Source organism: Olea europaea, unplaced genomic scaffold (genome assembly GCF_002742605.1).
Source record: "Olea europaea var. sylvestris unplaced genomic scaffold, O_europaea_v1 scaffold256, whole genome shotgun sequence".
Lineage (NCBI taxonomy): Eukaryota > Viridiplantae > Streptophyta > Magnoliopsida > Lamiales > Oleaceae > Olea > Olea europaea.
This window is the reverse complement of record NW_019243883.1, coordinates 358331-377953: the sequence shown is the minus strand read 5'-3', so window position 1 is coordinate 377953 and position 19623 is coordinate 358331. Positions and strand designations below refer to the sequence as shown.

The following is a 19623-nucleotide window of genomic DNA, read 5'->3' as shown; positions in this document are numbered from 1 at the left end:
ACATGATCTATCAAATTTTTTAAAGATGTAATCTCATTTTCGAACGGTAAAATTATACTGTTTAGAAGTTGAATACAATCACAACTGTGTTCTTTTTCTGTTCCATCTCCAATCCTAAGTAAGTAATCACAAAACACATGATCTAATTTTGCTCTCATATTTTCAACCAAAGGTAGCTGTTAATATAAAGACCATAAATTTGAGAAAACTAAGCTATCTTTCATTATATCTTCTTTTTTCCCTCTTGGTACTACTGGTAAAACTTGTTGAAAATCTCCTCCAAGAATTCTGACTTTCCCACCAAAAGGCAAGTCACAATTAGCAACATCTCTAAGCATTTTCTCCACAGCTTCAATAGCACGACGGTTTACCATGGGTGTTTCATCCCAAATTATTAACTTACACATTTTTAACAAAGTTCCCAAAGTCAATTGTTTACTAATAGAGCAGCTAATTTCACTAGCTATTTCTAAAGGAATTTTAAATCTTGAATGAACCATTCGACCTTCGAGTGAAAGAGATGCAGATACTCCACATGACGCTTTTGTTAAAGCAATTAAATTTTGAGATCTTACGCCAGCTAGAAGTACTTTGTATAAAAAAGTCTTACCTGTCCCCCCTGGACCATCAATGAAGAAAACACTACTTGATTCAATTTTTACTTTTTCCATTATTGATAGTATGCAATTTGTTGTTTTATTTAACATTATCGCACAAGCAAGGCCCCCTTCAACATTAAAATTCATCGTTTCTTCTGCAACCATTCGATTCAATCTCTCAGCCTCATCTATAGCTACAGGAAATGGCACTATTCCATAGTCATTGATGTCTTTACCTATAGGTTCTAAAATTGAACTGATATCTTCCAAAGCTCGCACTTCAGCAATTTTCAAAGATATATTTTGATGTACATAATCGTCAATCATGTAGGTTTTAAATTTATTCCACAATAATTTTGGATGATCAGGATTACAAAGCTAAGCATTGTAGCAAAAAGACGTCTTAAAGAACCAGACATTTCATATAAAATAGCCTCAAATAAATAGTCTTCACAATGATTGTCTCCCTTTAAAAAACCATGTGAAAGTGCTACTTCTCGATATGTAGCATAAGTTACCCCATTCAAAGTTTTAAATCATTAAATGGTTTTGGCCCTTTAATGTGATTAAGAAGAAGAAAATGTCTCTCTCCTTTACTTGGATTCGTGGTGACAATTTGTCCTATAACAAACTGTTGCTTTCTAGGAGTCCAAATTTTCTTATATGCATTCCAGACAAAATGTGCTGGAAAATCTTTAAACAACAATGTTCGAGCAAATTTGTTTATTCTATTTATTCAAAAAAATTCAGTTAACATAGTTCTTCTCGTATTGTCATTGTTAATAATACTACATAAATCATCTTTATCGGTGTATCTTACTTGTTGATGATCTTTAATGTGGAGTTGTAAAGAATAAACAATCGGATAAATTTCTGATAAGTTGAAAGAAAAAAATTCTGCACATAGTTTCAGGTGGAGATATCCATCTAGCAGATTGATAAGCAGAAAATTTATCAACTTCCATATTTTCATTTTTGCCAACAAAAAAATTAATGCGATCATGTCCTTTATATACGTATTTGTACAAAAATTTTACAGCTTTAATAGATGAACATACTTCAACGTTAATCTAACAGTCAAATTTTGTATTTAAATAAGAATTATATGGAACAACCCATCGATTGTCTAACATGTGGCCTCTAAGTTTAATAAAAATACCATCATTACGACGTCTGTACAATGGATATGAATTATCACCAAATATAGTAGTGTTACAGTAATCTCTAGGATATTTATTTTTACAACCAATATTTTTTAGCATACATACATTCTTTGGATTAAGGTTTCCACATGGACTATGCATATTATGTTTTACAATAACAGAACGATGATGATAATACTTATTTTCATCAGGAATTTCACAAGATACTATTTTGTCAACTTGTTCAGCACATACAATTTTATGGGCACAATTAAAAATCAACAACAAATGCGCATGAGGGAGTCCTCTTTTTTGTAATTCAACCATTTATATATGAGCAACAACATGACCTAAGATATTTTATTTACATAAATTATTTTTTAACTCCTCTAGTTTTGCTCTAAATATACGTGCAATTAAATTTGGTCGAGTTTGAACTTCATCATTATATTTTAGTTCTTGCCTAATTTTAGACCAATTTGGATTGCATGTTATAATTAAAAATATATCTAATTTTCCAAGACGTTGAATAATAGCCATCGCATCTAAGTATCTTCTTAGCATATCTCTAGGACCACATGTAAAATATTGTGGTAAAACAAATTTCTTTCCAATCTTGTACTCTCTTGTTTCTCCATTTTGAACACTATCCACAATACCTTGATAGAGTTCAGCACGAATTTGTTTCTGATTCTTTTGAAAATAATCTAACCTGGCAGTTTCAATCTTAACGTACATATCTACAACATACTGTTGAAAAAGTCTACGATGTGAAGTAATACAAACTTACCATAATGCCTAATTTGTAACTTGTCTGAATAGTATTCGCGACAAGAAACTTGAGATCGTTTATTTGTTCCATTAAACACTGCATGAGAAAAATAGGAAAAAATTCATATTCAGTAACAACAGTGACATTGTAAAAATGAGAAACTGTATGAAAAATTATATGAACAAACCTGCAGCCTCTTTTTCAATAATTTAAATTTCAGAATTTATTGTGTTAGGAACCGCAACACAATCGACCAAATTATGAGGCTGAACATTTATGTTTTTGCATCTTTGTATGCCTTCATGCCAGTAGATTCTCCTAATGGAAAAATCAAATGATATTGCAAAGGATCATACCAACCATAATAATAATGAACTCTATGAGAATCACCAGAATGACCACATATAATAATGTCATGAACACGAGTATTTGTATTTTCATTATCCTCAATCCATACAGCAGCTACTTGAGACTCTGAAGGAGTATTAAAAACTCTCTGATCAATTCCTGGGTCACATCTTATTTGTATACAATGACTGTGCAGGTTCGTCATATCATTTAAAAACCTAAAGAATTTACTATATGGTTTTACTTTCAAGATTTCAATTCAAATAATCATAGTGGATTCAACTAAATTTTCTAAAATTTTCATACGATTTTCAAGCTCATTTTCCGTATCATAAAAATATAACTGTATATAAAAAGACATATTATTTTCTGACATAAATTTATTTATATAAAGATATACTTGTCCTTGAATTCTAAATGCGCAAATACCTTTATATGTTTGAAAAAGTTTTTTTTATCACACTTCACACCAAATGAAGTGAACGCAAAGTGATTCTTATATCCACGTGACAACTTTTTGAATTCTATACATGTAGTCTCTTTAGAAGTAAATAAATCATATAATTCAGTTGGCGAATCTGGTATAAATACTTTAACTTTTCCATCAGAGTAACAAAAATCTTTACTTTCCCTATAGAATTTACGTGCACCACAATATTTACAATAACTGTATGTCGGCAATGCATATGCAGTAGTTGATATATTTAACAAATTAACACTTCCTCGTAGTTCGGAAAGATGAAAATTTCTTGATTTTTCATTCGAAGTAGAAGGCTCAGATTTAAAATGTATTATATGTTGATCAACTTGAGTAGCACCTAGATTATGATTTTCAGATACTCTAGGATCACTTACTCTTCCGGGACGGTAAATGCGCACAGTTTGGCTTTGATTCCTCCTGTCTGTCTGTCTGTCTTTGACATTTTTGTTGACGAATGAACCCATTATATGATTCACTTGTGCTTTCGTGAACGCTTTCAATGTTACAAAAACTAGGCAATTGATTTGCAGATGGTTCCGAAGAATCCATAGGGAGAACAAAATGCTCGTACCTAGTACTAAACTAACCATAAATACAACATAATAAAAAACACATGAGATACATGTATTTGAATAATAAATCACAAATATATATTACACAAAAATTATAATTTATTTATTTTGACAAAATAAATTCTATACAACAATACATCACAATTTTACAATTAATCTCAAATTCTCTACATTTGTTCTTCGATCCCTATAGGAGAAAAATATACAATCGTCTAACATACATAAAATAAAAATATAGAAATTCTACCACAACAACAAACGACTGCAAAATTAACAAAAATTGTCAAGCTGAAGTGAGTAGTATATATGCATATATAAATATTTAAGTAATGTACATACATTTCACACTATATGTACACATTGGAAGAGGAAGAATAACCCATTTGTATAGATGATTTGCTGTGCTTAAATGAAATGAGCCTAAAATTCTAGTTAATAGAAATTGTAAGTTTTCTCCCTTTGATTGTATTTTTCGAACAAAAATTCATGAAAGGTAACTTGTAAGTAAAAAAATGAGTTGATTTTTCTTTTATATATATATATATATATATATTGAACATATGATTATTTTAATTGAAAATAATGATCAGTTGACAAATATGATGCAGCAGTGAAATGCATTTATAAAACCTCATTTCCTAATAAACTCTCATGCTGTTTTTGAATTAAATGGAACAATTAGGAATCATAATTTGTAAAAAATTGAATTGAAATCTAGATTGAATCATAACTTGTTCCAATTATGAAGCCAGTTTAAGCCTTCAAATGTAGAAGCCGAAAAAAATATCTTCAATATTAAAGGAGAATGGAGTCAGATATCTATGGAGTTTACATTTTTTTATGTTTCTGTTTAATATTTTCAATATGGAAATCTTATTTTAGGTAACCAGCATTTCTCACTATTCCTTCTCCTCAATCCATTCTTAGTACCTTATATCATTTCTCATTGCCAACTTCTTCCTACCATGAGAGATTTCATCCTTCAAAATGACTACTGCATTTTTTGTTGATGAAGAAGATACTTGATACTCAATGATATCTACTATCATTAAAGTTCTTTTGCACTCTCACATTAGCAAAATATACAACAATTATGCTAACCAGATTGAATGAGTCTTAGGGAATTTCTAGGGTCTTATTATTATTATTCTTGTTGTTATTATTATATAAAAGAGTCAATCACTTTGCATTATTATAAGTAAGTATTACTACTTTTGCAATTCTACGATTCCATATATTTTATCTAATGTATACTCCTTTCACATTTTAGTCATTTCCTTTTCCAAGTTTGTTAAGGGATGCGCACAACATGATGGTACTAAGTTTGATAATCGTGTGTCTAATCACAGGAAGTTGAAAGTATTCCATGAAATCATTGTTGCCTCGATCATAGTTGGTAAGAATATCTAAAAAAAATAGTAGATTATGGTTGGGTAGCAACGCTTGGGTGTGCCTTAGAGTGGTTGGGTTGGAAATGAAAGAGAAAGGCAAGAAGAGGACTAGAAGAGAGAGGGCTTGAGAGTTGACCTCGGTACTAAAAATTCTAGTAGCCTTAAAGTAAAAAAAAAAAAAAACATTAGGTCTATAAATAAAAGATCCTTAAAATGATTTACCCAAAATCCCCAAAAACAAATGAAATCCTAAAATTCCCAAAAATAAAACCTTACCTAACAAAAATCGCAGCACTCAAAAAAGGTCTCAAGTTGAAGCCTTAACTTCAAGAAAATAGATTTAGCAATATCACAAACAAAAAATAAATAAATAAATAAAAAGGAAAGTTAAAAACATAACATCCATACACGCATAAAAACGATTTGTTTTCCATTATCTGATCTAAAACAATTAACTGTATGTTATATTTTTCGAAATAATGTTTCAAAATATTCAGCAAATGAAGATGGATTTTAAGAAAATCGATCTATAAAAACCCTAAAAAGAAAATTCAACTGAGCACCACATCATTAAAGCCAAATATGAATTTCTTTTCTTTTGAATTTAATAACAAAAAAGTTTGCTTTTTTTTAAAACTAAAATCAGATTCCATTAAATCAAATAAGCATAAAACCATTTGTTTTCCACTATAGATCTAAAACAAATAAAAATTACATCGAAAACCAAATTAATCATGTGAAAACCAGCAGAAAAAACTCCCAACTTTCTTTTCATAATTTCTAGGAATTTGCGTAAAAGAATTGGGTCAAACAATTCGTACCTTGCTCGTCCTCGTTGTCGTTGCAATTATTCTATCGTTAACTCTTTTTTTATGAATAATTGTTTGGGAGTTTAATGTTTTTGTTTTGAATTTTCAACACAGAATGAAACTGGAGAAGTATAAGAGAGATGCGGATTTGATTGATAGAGTCAGCGAAAATGTGCAGATGGTTTGGAGAAAACGAAATGTAAAAGATAATATCTTACTAAATAGTCAAAAAAGGTGGGCTAAAAAGTTGAAAATAGCAAAAGGCACTACAAACCAATTTTATTACAGTTGTGTGAAATCTAAGGCTATAAAAATGAATAATAAACTCAAAGAGACTCTTATAAGAGAAGATATGATATGGCCACTGTTTGATAGAAGATTAAAATTAAATTTTTAGTAGATTTTAATAAAAATGAACAAAATATGTGGTTGACAAGTGTGGCCCCATGAATTGTACGACTAAAATTAAAGGTTGACTTTAACAAAAAGTAAAATTTTAATTTTAATTTTCATCAAACAGGGGCATAACATGTTGTGTTACTAGGGATAAACGGGAAACATGATCCCTGCTCTAAATCTTTTTTGTTATTCAATTTAATTCGTTGCTTAAGTTAGACTATAAATGAAAATTTTTAATCCTCGCCTCTACGGAGTATTCCAAGAATTCCGATATGCCGGAAATAGTAATGATGGCTTTGATCTTATTACGTTGTCATCCCTATGTATTACATTAAAACAAACCACGGTCGAAACCAAACGCGGACCACAACCACTAAAAAGGTGATCACAATAAGCGCACATTTACAAGTCAAATCATCGGCCACAAAGAAGAGTAGGAGCTATCCCCGGTCGAATTCCACCAACAAGCCTAACCCAATACCTTGACCACAACGGTTCAACCTTTGACCATAAGGCCCAAGACTTTAATCCAATCCAATTTAAACCCCATTATAGATCCATCTCAAAACCCACCCGTTTAGAGCCCAATACATTCTTCTTCTTCTTCTTCTGTTGTTCCTCCGTCCTCGAAGGATTCAATTCTCCGTTTCCACTCTTGCAAGCAAGTGAATTTTTTTTCTCTAATTGACTTGCATTTTGTTTTCTTCTTCAATCCCCATTTTCTGGTGAACTGTAATTTTGCAGAGATCAAACTTGTTTTTTCATTTTTTTTAATGTTCGTAGAATTTCATAAAAAAATAAAAAATAGAAGTAGATACAAATGATGTCCCCAAATCAATTTCCGGAAACTCGGGGGAGTTCTCATTCCACCACTATCAGGTGAGTCCAGTTCCATTCATGACTCTGTGTTTATAGAGAATATATATATTTTTAGTTATATTCTTCATGATTGTATAATTTGTATATTATTTACGCTGCATCTTTGTATTATTACTACTATTATTATTTTTTTTGTGTGGTTTTTAGCTGACTAAATTGATCGATTTCCAGAATTTTCTGTTTCAGTTGTACTAAAATATGAAAATTTAAAAACCGACTTCTCATTTTCGAAGTAAATAAGAGACATAGTGAAATGTAGATTTATTGGCCTAAATATGGTTTCCAGATCCATTAATATGCACACTTGTTGTACTTAGGAATTACATGATAAGTGGTTAGTTTTGAACAACTTCGATTTAGTTTTCTGATTCTTTAATGCTGTAAACGAGTTGTGTATTTTAAGTGGTTGGTTTAATTTTGAAATACCTTTAGGGATGTTTAGCTGCTGAATCTATTGATAGACGACGGCATACACATAAAGATATTCAGTTTCTATATACTAAAATTACCTCTGCGCGCTTAGTAAGTCTGCCACATAGATATGGATAGTCAATTATCTGGGTAGGTGTCAAGAGTGCATGAGGCACACATGTCAATTGGTAAGTCTATGAATTGTAAGAGACTAGTTACAATATGGAATGCCGACGAATTTGCAATTGGAAAATGATGTCTTTAGATATTTACATTTAGGAACGTAGTTTTTACTATTAACATGACGGAGTTAGAAACAATATGGGAAAAACGTAGATGTTTTTTTAGATTTCTTAATGTGGTGGGGAGAGTTGTTTTGAAGTGGGTGATGAACATCAATAGTCATTAAGAGATTGAATGCAAAGACAAAATTCTCCTCTAAAGTTGTCTCCAATTATACAAAGCAGTGATATATAGCACAGACGAATAATCTTTGTAAATGTGTACAAACTTATCGTAAGAAGTACCAGAGTTGATTTCTTTTCCTTAGTCTTTGTTGATTGATTTTATAATGTTGTTTGAATGTAGGCGAACCCCCTTGCAGATAATACATATAATTGGTAACTTCATGAGAATATGGTCAATCTACTCTATGTACCGCTATTTGACTCAGACGGGGGCTTCAGTTGTATTGTTTATCTTCAGCTGTCTTGTACCTTCATCCATTCTATTTCTACTTTTACAGAAGCCCTGGAGGGGCAGACCACTTTCTAATGCTCAGGTCTTAATGATTTATTCCAATTTTCATTTTATATAATTTTTTCCTCTTCAAAAGAATCCAAGATAGGAATGTGAAATTTCTTGATCTTATGTTGTTTAGCATCTTATTCTTACAGGTAGTGCCTTCTGTGATAAATGGTGGTATAACGGCTCTGTACTTCATTTTGTGGGGAAAGGGGCTTCAATCTTGTGGTCCTCTCAGGTGAACTTTGCAAATTGAGAATTTTAGGACTACCGTTTGATTGTTTTGTTGCTTATTTACTACTCGAAAAGCAGGTGAAAAGTATGAAATACTCTCATACTAGAAATAAGAACAGTAATTTCTGCTGTATGGTTTAACCTTAGATGGGCTGATCTGTATTCCAGTTTGTAAGTGCATTGATGCATCATGCATGGGGTTCTCTCTTGGTCTCAAGTTAACTATTCATTCAACTTGTGGTTTGCATTTGGTATGTTGGAATTTGGATTTTAACTATCAAGTGATATGTGGGTTGGTTGGCAAGGGTATGTTAAGCAAGAACTTATTTCACTGCATGTTTTGGTGAATGCCAAAATTAACTTGCATGTTCCCTTCATATTGTGTATTTTATCTTGAACTTATAGCTGGCTTGAAAATGATGAAAATTGTGCTTATATCCAGCATCCTAAGCATTCACTTATTTATACTAGAAGATGAATAAAGCACAAGGCTTTTGTCAGGTGATGAGTTGAAATACTGTAGATTTAGATTTGATGAAGCAAGCAAGGGTGTGGTTTGAGGATATCATCGTGTACACCTATTGATTTGCAGTACTAAAGATATGATGATGTAGAATACAATCAAACAAGAACGAGATTAAATAATTTAGCTAATAAATACTAGAAAATCTATTTAAAAAACCTCAGCCCTTGTTTGGTATTGATTTAAATCAAATTTTAATCTAAGTCAAAGTCAAACAATCAATATTAACCACACATTTCATGGGTTCTCCAACTTTTCAACCACACATTTCAAATTTTTTTATCAAAATCTACTTAAAATCTAATTTTAATCTTCACCAAATAGGGACATAATTACGTTTCCTAAAATATATACCTAATTTGAAAAGTAAATTAAATAATATATCTACTTGGATTCCCATCACATGCATTGGTAATATGTATACAGGCGACAAGTATGTGACATTTTGTTGTTATTATTAAGTATTCTTAGTGGACAAAGACTATCTACAAGGTCCAAAGAAGAGAGATCTACTATAAAGTCCAAAGAAGAATCTATTCCTCCAACTGTCTACATGATCCTGTTAATTTTTCCTCTTTTCATGTTTTTGGCTTAAACTGAAGGACACTATTAAATTGAAGACAACTGCTAAAAATTTGCAGTTTTTGGATGAAATGGAAAATTGTCCTTCTTTAGTTCTATCTCCACTTGTTAAGTGTTTGTTTTTGTGTTTCCTCTAGTTCTGAATTAGCAATGCTTATTCAATTCAGAGTCATATTGGCTGAATATTCTGGTGCTGTTCTTGGAGTGTTATCTGGAGTACTGTATGGGAGGAGTGGACATATGTGGAAAAAGGTTAGTTTTGACTCTTTGGTATAGATTCAAACTTTTACAACTATTTATAATTTACTCGAGCTCACTTGGAGATGTGAATCTAGTTATCTGCAAGATAAGTTATCTTGTTTTATGTTGCACAGTTATTACTTCTTCGCATGTTATTTTGGAATTTTGTGTGAAGTAGGTTCTGATTTCATTTTGTTTAAATTCATTAATATCTTTCTTCTGAAACTCTTCATACATTTCAAAGACATACTTCTGGCAATTTGATAGCATGGTCAGAATGACATACAAATAGCATTTGCTAGCTCAAAGATTAGCCATTGGCCGCTGATGAGCATCTGGGAATAACTGATTTGTTACATTTTTCTTTTAAATAAAATAATGCTATTATGCTGTCTATTTGCCCTTTATTTTATTCATCTGCCCATTTTTTTCATCTTTATCAGGTTGGTGGCCTCTCTGCAATGCTAGCATCATTCTACTTCTTATCTCAAGGGTGGGCCATGGCCACACATTCACCGTTTTATATCCTTTCAGCTATGACCTACTATTAATTGTAAATTTATCTCATGTACTGTTAGGTGTAGAAATTTTAGTTTCCTCACCTTTTCTATCTTCTATGCTTACATTTCATTAACCCATCATGCAAAAAATGGTGACCTTAACCCAAAATTACCATTTAGTGATGATGGAGGTACAGAAGTGTACACAGAAGAAGGTTTGGGAATTAGGAACATATTATTTCCTATATTGGCTGGAGTCTTATCAGCATTAAGAAGGGTGATCACACGACGTGTCTCACTTAAGGTATTGACTTGTCTTTTTATGTTACGTGGTGGTTTAAAGAAATCAAGCCACAGTAACATCAACACCCCTGCCCCCTAACACCCACATGTACATGAGGAAGAAGAAGAACAAGAATTGATGTTGGATATTCTTCTCCCTTTTTATGATTCCAGAATCAACTTAAAAGGAGACTTCATGCCATCACTATTGCTTCTGCAACTTGTTTTCTGTTTCCCGTGGCAATGTGGGACATGATCATTGTGAGTTTGACTTTATGTCTTTCTCCCTGTATTGTTCTGTAAATATTAGTCTTGAAATCTTCTTCTATTATCTTCCTTCCTCACCTGGTTTTTACTGATGCTCGTTTTCGTTTATTTGTTGTGCTTATGTTGAAATGCTTCAGGGATCAACGGATGTAAATTTGCCATTTTCTGCATGGACCTTTTCCAGCACTATCCTTTTTGGAATTATTTTGATATTTTATGTTGATAGTATTGCTGAAGAGAGGTATATCCCTGAGCTCATTTTAAATTAATTTGCTAATGATGGAAACTTGAAATTTTGAATCCTTCTCTTAGTAGATATTCGATGGGCTTAATCGTTCCCATTACATGCTTCTGTATTTTATTTTTTGTTCCAAATTTATCAGCCATGATCTCATTTGGCTTTTTGAGAAATTGACCGTTTGGAAAAAAGTACTGATTATTCTACAAAGTTGTTGTTCCAAAATGTAGGCGAATGACTATGCTGCTCGCAAATTCTGTAATTCAAATTTTTTTTCAGTTGGAAGCAATTCAGTGCCTTCAAGATTTGAAGATGCCCATGAATTGTAAATTTATGGAAGTCATTTCTAATTATCTTTGCGAACTTGGTATTGAAGTGGAATACTAGAAGAAAAGATCTAATTTGTCCATAATTTGTTATATTTATATATCACTTATTTGTAAACTCAGTTTGGTTTCAATATAATAGCATCAGCTAGGCTTTGTTAATATGTTTCCACTCAAAATTGAGAAATTGCTTTGTCTGCTGTGATATTTAAATTTAATTTGTTAGACTCATGTATGTAATGGTATGTTATGCTTTTCTTTTGTGCTTTTCACTATATCATTACTCTTCCTTTTGTTCGTCACTCCTGAATTAATTTCAGCTCAGTATTGCTTCTTTTCCTGCTTATTGTTGAAGAAATTGATGAAGCAGACAAGTAGCCTTTGCACAAGTGGTTCTGTATTATAATTTTGCATATCAGAATTGTACATTACACATGACAAGACGTCATGATTGCCAATAAAGCACCAGTGCATAATCTGTTGGAACTGATTATGTGTTTTCCGATTGATGTGGTTTTCTGTTCTTGGATTGATTATTTATTTTCAGATTGCATATGGTTTTCTCTTCTCCGAGGCATTTGATGGTCGCTGCAGGATGTATCATTGTCATGGAGATTGTGTACAAAATGGATTTTGCCCTGCTTGGTTTTCTAGTTTGTGCTGGCATTTTGGGCTTTGGTATGAATATAAGCTTCTATCTTGATTATTTTTGGATGTTATTCATGGCCTGCTGTTGTGGATGGATTTATATTAAACATGCCGTCTTAAGTGACAACTGCATGGATCATTTGCTACTTTCTTTTTACCACTATTCTTTCTAGGAATTTTCAGTCCTTTAATTATACTGTCATTAGTGCTTGATACTGCTTCCAAGTAATTTTTATATAGTTATGCTTTGATAAAAGCATATCTTTTAATTCATATCTTGAGTAAACATGGATGTTTGGAAAGAAACTGAATATTCGCCCCAAGTCTGTCTGTAAAAATTTTATCAAAATGATTTGTGCATTTTAAAGTTTTCATTAAAATGTACTTCTGATGTTTCCATTAACATGTTTTCGTGTTTTTGGCTTTAATGACATACACATTTAAAATATTAGTATATATTTTTAAAATTTTACTATTTTCTGCTAGGATAACTATTATTGCTTATTGGTAACATTGTCACTTGACTTCTGCATATTTAAAATATTAGTATATATTTTTAAAATTTTACTATTTTCTGCTAGGATAACTATTATTGCTTATTGGTAACATTGTCACTTGACTTCTGCATGTGTAAATGATAAGGAGAAATTGACAATGCATTTTGCAAAGGCTGAAAAGAGAAGCCTCAGAAAAATTGAAAAGCGCAGGTAGTTGCATCTGATGGTTTTAGTAAAATACGTGATTTTAAGTAAGTTTTTAGGCTGAGACGAGGCCAAAACAGAGATGATTGTCTTCTACTTCCCCTGGTTCATCCAGTTTATGCACTGAATAAACTTGGAGACCTACAGCTGATCGTTTTGGTAATATTAGGAATCTGTTATTATCTGCAGATGGTGAAGATATAAGATAAGTGTTTTCCAATGCTTGTAGATGCCTACAGTATTGTGAACTCTTTTTCATGGTGCAATGTTAATCAAATCTAATATCCTGTTCACGGTGGATAGAATAAAAACTTCTTACTGCTGACGTGGCAAACGTGACAAGAGAATCTTACTTATGGTTATCTGCAACATTCATACATTCAGAGAATTATACTTACGGTTCTCTCTGCCACTTCAGTAGTGAGAAGTTTTTATCTTATCCATTGAGGACAGAAGATCAATTCTACAGAGTTAATATAACATTAAGGATAAAAAATATTGTTGTAAAACAAGCGGTAGATCTGATGGCAATGTCACCAGATGCATGAAAATTGGGTCTTGAGTTGAATCATCTTCCCTGTGGGGTGCTCACAGGCATGCTTATGGCAAGGCTTGCTAGGCTTATGGGTCGTGCGAGTAGGTATGCATGCCGTGTTAGCTCGGGTCTCTTGTGGCACCACGATATGTTTGTGTTATGGTTCTAACTGTAATTTGAGAATGAAATCAAAACAAGAGAATAAACTACTGTTTGATTGACATTCGAGAGGGCTAAACTCTCCTGGGGTCTCACTTCTCACTACATAAAGGCTTGCCTTCTATCCTCCCTTCTACCATTATTTATAGCTATTGCCTAACTAATTTTCCTCAACCACTAGCCCTCCAATAGATTCTGTTTTATCTAAGGTAGCTGGTCATTCCTTCTTTTGGGTCCTTCTAGAATAGGTGAAACTGATTGAAGTTTATCAATACCCTTGATTTCCAAAGCCACCTTATCCTCAAGGTGGGAGTCAGGGGAGTGTTGGCGATGTGCTCGTCCAACGTCACAGTTTTCAGCTATTCCATCTCCGCATTTGACATGCGCTTCGTGGTGAATTCCTTGCGTGGCATGGTCAATTGTTCCCCTACTATCACTGACCTAATAGGTCAGGAATCAACTATTCTGCCTTCTACTGGATTTGGGGATAAATTCATTTTAACACCTTTCTGGGCCGAATATTCCTTAGTGGACTGGGTAATTAATTTTCATTCCTCTACTTTTTTGCTCACTTTCATTAATTGGCCCAAACTGTTTGGAAGCAACAGACGTATTTCAGCCCTATTCCCTGTTCTTATTTCTGGAGTGCAAACAGCAGCACTTAGCTTCTTGTTGACATTAGGGTTTAGTCCTCCAATAGACACAAACTCTCCGCACGAAGCAAGCTGCTCTATCATCACATTGGCTTCTGGTTTGCCGATGAGTTTGGCTACAGTAGAAGTGGCTTCAGAGAGGATGGAGGAGGTGTCAATGCCCTCCAGGCTTATGTTAGTCGACAGATTCAGACACGGCCTTTTTTTTTCCACAAAATATTTCTCTCTCCCCATTTTCCAAATTTATACTGATTTGCTGCTCTGTCCATATATATTTCATGTGTACGTATAGGTGATTTGTTGCCCATGGGCTCCTTAGCCAATTTGAGCACCATGTTTATGGCTTCTACGTGCCGAGATACCTTCATAATAGACCCCAGCCCACTTGGTCTTAGTAAATGGACCGCAACCCAAATTTCTGGTTTGAGCCTATTTACAAGTGTACTCCCTATCCCTTCCTCTGAGATTCCCAACAATGGCGTAGCCAAAACTTCAATTGACCGTCGAAATTTTGCCTCCTCTTCCTAGCAAACAGCAAAGAATTACTCATAGAGACTTCTGTTTTCTCCGTCCACCATTTTGTTTGTGACTGATTGAGGGAGGGTTATTAATGACACAGCCTTCTGAATTGCTTCCACTTTTTTGGAATATTTTGGCCCCCTTCTGTTTTAATTGTTCCACAGATCTCTCAAGCCCTGTTAAACGCTGCAACTTTTTTCCAGGTCTTCCATCTCCTTCTCCATGGCTTCCACTCTGATTTCTATTTTTTTTGGGCCATCGTGAAAGAGTGCTCTGATACCAATTGTTAGGGTTCTAACTCTAATTTGAGAAGAAAATCAGAACCAAAGAATAAACTACTGTTTGATTGATGAAAACTGAAGAAAATGAACTGGAAAAGAAATAGTAGCCATCTTAGAGGGTTAAACTCTCCTGGACTATGATGTTCGGACTCGGGTACGAGTAAGTATTTAAATGTCGGATCTTTTATTTTCTAAAATGTAGGATATGGAGATGTGACTAAAAAGAGTTCAAATTTCGGATACAGATCTTTTAAACTTTTCAATTTTTTCTAATTCAAAATGTCATTTTGAATAGACCAAAATAAATTAATAACAAAGAAGGAAATGAGTATTGAATAAGGGGTTAAGACGAATAAAATAGAATTTTGGGATTTAGTTTTCAATCATAAGAATTACTAAATGTTATATAAAATAGAAAATGAGGGATTTGATTGCAATTTGGATCTAGTGGAGTACTAAGTAGCAATATATGGAAACCATTTTCATTTTATACAAACGAAATCCTAAACCACCATTATGGAGAGAGGGAGAAAGAAAAAAATGAAGAAAATGGAAAGAAAAAAGAAAGAAGAAGAAAGAGAAAGGAAAACCTAATGCTGCTGTCCTTCTCTACCTTCTTGGCGGCGACGCTAGGTTTATAGAAAGCGAAAACGGGCAAGAAGAAAAGGGAAATTGAAGGAAAAGAGAAAAAAAGAAAGAAGAAAGGAGAAGCAAAAACAATGAAGTGTCAGGTTGAAATTTGGAGGATCCGACATATATTCCATACCTATTCCTATGTCGTGTCATGTCCGACATGGGTACTCTACCTATTTCGAAAAGTTCGAGCATCATAGCTCCTGGGGTCTTACTACATAAAAACCTACCTTCTATCCTCCCTTCTACCTTTTTTTATAGCTATTGCCTAACTAATTTCAATCAGCCACTTGCTCTCCAACAGATTCTGTTTTTCCTAAGCTAGCTGGTCATTCCTTCTTCTGGGTCCTTCTGGAGTAGGTGAAGCTGATAGAAGTCTATCAATAGTTACTTTTATTCTGTTTAGCATTTCAGTGTAATTCCATTCAGAATTCAGTAATATTTCTCAGTTGCTATTTTCTTCCAATAGAATCCTATCAATTGGTATCAGAGTATGTTCGATCCAATGACCGGGTGGAAAATAGGAAGCCGAGTGGAAGTGATGGAAAAGGAGATGGAGTACTTGAAATCGGAATTGCAGCAATTACTTGGGCTTGAGAGATCTGTGGAACACTTGTGCCGGAATATGGACAGAATGTTCGAAACAATGGAGACAGTTCAGAAATCTGCGGCATCAATGACCCTTCCTAAAGCGGCAATGAATAGAATGCTGGAAGGTGAAGGAACTGGAATCATCACGGAGGGACCGGCACGTCCAAACGTTCAAAGTAGGCCTGTGGGTGACAAAAAAACCCAGGATTGTGAAAAGGGTCCTGAATGTTCTGGCGAAGCAAACTATGAAGAAGATACAGCTGATGTTGAGCAAAGAAGGAAGTAACTGGAGGAACCAGAAATTGGAAATGCTCAAGTTCAGCAGAGATAATCCAGATGCCTTGACGTGGTTCCAGCGGACAGAGGCGATGATGCCTTTCCAAAACTGGCAGCAATTCAAGCAGCTACTCCTGCTGCATCTTCGGTTGACTCAGGAAGGGAGTATCTGTAAGAAGTTCCTGGCAATAAATCAAAGTGGTACTGTAGCTGAATTCTGGTGTGAGTATGAGGTGTTGGCTGCACCTTTGAGAAACACTGGAGGAAGTCTTGGAAAACACTTGTGTTAATGGGTTAAAAACCAGATATCAGGGCTGAAATCAGGTGCCCAAAAGGGTTGGGCCAACTAATGGAAGTGGCCCAATGCATTCAGGATCACAATCTGTTGTTAAAAGCTTCATGGGAAAATCTGACCCAAAAGGCTTACCAGCATATGAAGCTTCATGAAATTATTCAAGTCTATTTGCCAATACTTCCCTGAATCCCACCTTGAGGACAAGGTGGATTTGGAAACCGGGGGTATTGATAGGCTCCAATCCACTTCACTCATTCTAGAAGGAACCAGGAGAAGAATAATCTGCAAGTGGGTGGAAAACTAAAGTCTGTTAGAGGGAAAATTAGTGATGGAAAGTCTGTTAGTAGTCTGCTATAAATGTGGGTTGAGAATAGCCATATAAGGGGGAATAGCGGAGAGTAAAAGAGACTCTAGTTACCATTGTTCTGTTTAGCATTTCAATGTAATTCCATTCAGAACTCAATGATATTTCTCAGTTGCTATTTTCTTCCAGCAGAGTCCTATCAGTTTGGCTAAGCTTAAAATGTGCTTATAAAAAAAGATGTTAACTCATTTGTTGTCATGCACATTAACTAACATACCTTTAGAGGCACCGGGGGACTTAAAATGTGCTTATAAAAAAGGAAGTTTACTCATTTGTTGTCATGCACGTTAACTAACATACCTTTAGAGGTTGAGGCACCGGGGGACTGATGTCCGGAAGAAAAGGATTTGCCATATCTGTGATGTAAAATAGTTAAAACGTGTATGTGAATCTTCTTTATACTTTGTCTCCCTTTTCTATGGTGCTTGGGGAGCAAAATGGTCTTGAATGGATTTACATTTCATGCATCATTTCCATGATAGACTGAGAATGGTGCGATTGTGGTATAACATTGTATAAGTTTTGTTGTCCAGGCGTATACGAAGCTACATCTCTGGAGCATGTTAGGAAAGATTCTTTGCAAAATTCAGATTTAACCAGTGCGGTTTTTGAGGACCAGATTCAGATGTCTCTGCTGCCAACTTAAAGTAAGGACTAATCTGTGTAGAATTCTTTGCTTCTCACTACATAAACCTTATAACGACACATCCATTTGCTCATGATGGCGACCCTTCTTTTAAACCTTGATGGTGGGATGGGAAACCTGGTGGAAAGTTATTAATTTCTATTGATCTATCCATATTAGGATTATCTCTAGTTACAACAACCATTTGAAATTCCATACAGAAGAAACTTTTATGTTTGAATTTCTCTTTAAAACTTTACAGTATCAACTGAACACTTGATCCGGTGGTGATTTTTATCTCTAAAAGTGTGTGCTAGTGCACCGAATTTTCTCCTCTCTCTACCCTAAGAACTCTTTTAGGCCTAACCTGTTGAAATGACTTTCTGTTTCGAAATTTCTGCATGGCAAAATAGTTGTAACAGGTTTACACTCTTGTACTGCAGGATTTTCATCTCCGAACTTTTCCACTGACCTTTTTTTTTTCGTTTTTCTTTTTTCTTCTTTGTGCAGCAGCAATTTAATCAGGTGACTGTTTCATTAGTGTGGATCTGTTGCTTCCTTTTCCGAGTAAAAGTGGCTGCAAGAATATTTATAATCCTTTGCAGTGCCCAAATTTTTTCATATCTGCAAAGAAGAAATGTGCAAGCAGATTCTTGGCTGTTGTGGCCACTGGAAAATTCCCAACTGTTTGAGAATGGCATTATGGGTCCACTTTGGAGATTGGGTTCATTACTTTGTATATCTTTTCAGTTGTCACTCTCAGGTTCATGGATTCTTCAATAAATACAACTTATGCCCATTCTTTCTGAAAAATAGATTGCATAGATCATTGCTGTGACCGTAAGCTCTAAAGGATTATTTAGGGCACATATGGTACACTGAAGCGAACATTATTTGATAGATAGAAAAACTTTATAAATTTTGTCGCACTTCTCTATCTTTAATTCAATGTAGTCATGATTCGCTACGAGGTTTCACGACTGTTGGATTTTCTTGGGGGGTCTATTATCCCTTCCACCCCCGATCATTGTTTTATTATGCTACATGTGCATAATGATTTACGTACATGTGGTATAGTAAGATATGATTGAGTCAAAATTTCTTCAATCAAATAATAAAAAAAAATAAAAATTCTTCACTATCTTTTTGACACATTGTCTGTATGCAAATCATTATATACTCCATTATGTATGAGTAGCATTGTTCTTGTTTCATTCCCTCTCCTTGGGCTAAACAGCGAATCAGCATTCATCCAACTATTTAAGTTCATGATCTTTCGCCTTAGTCTAAGGATGCGAGGATTCTTTTCCACTTAAACATTTCAACACTTAATTCGTAAAGTTTATTTTGTATGTTCTTAAGCACGTTAAATATACTTCTAGAATCCAAATCTGGTCAAATTGGTGACCAGATTTGGTTAGGTTGCTTTTATCTAAGGATTCCATAGATTGGAAGAAGACATTTCCTCACCCAATCACACACATTGATGGGGGCGGTGGGACCGTGGCTAATGGGCTAGTCCTTATTCTCCTTGCCCACGCGGTTTTTGTTCGATTTCTAAATTGATCATCAAGAAAAGGAAAAAAAAAAAAAAAAAAAAGGGG

General features: G+C 34.1%; 1 protein-coding gene and 1 long non-coding RNA gene across 3 annotated transcripts; one reads left to right on the top strand and one right to left on the bottom strand.

The window, feature by feature from the left end:
* Positions 1-2371: 2371 nt before the first annotated feature.
* LOC111382829 lies at positions 2372-3930 on the bottom strand. Its single transcript, XR_002700620.1, has 3 exons — positions 3717-3930; positions 2701-2831; positions 2372-2609 (listed from the first exon to the last, which is right to left on the bottom strand). It is a non-coding gene; the product is annotated as an uncharacterized LOC111382829 (long non-coding RNA).
* Positions 3931-7083: 3153 nt separating this feature from the next.
* LOC111382785 (zinc transporter 5) lies at positions 7084-18993 on the top strand. Of its 2 annotated transcripts, none has more exons than XM_023006822.1 (11): positions 7084-7392; positions 8392-8584; positions 8700-8785; positions 10054-10138; positions 10570-10648; positions 10800-10930; positions 11083-11169; positions 11313-11416; positions 12287-12417; positions 17928-18041; positions 18533-18993. In XM_023006822.1, the coding sequence occupies exons 1-10, from the start codon at positions 7334-7336 to the stop codon at positions 18038-18040; spliced, it is 1068 nt and encodes a 355-aa protein (XP_022862590.1). In that variant the 5' UTR covers positions 7084-7333; the 3' UTR covers position 18041; positions 18533-18993. The 2 variants fall into 2 exon arrangements, with proteins under 2 accessions (XP_022862590.1, XP_022862588.1); XM_023006820.1 differs by having other exon boundaries at positions 7085-7392; positions 18530-18993.
* Positions 18994-19623: the final 630 nt, after the last annotated feature.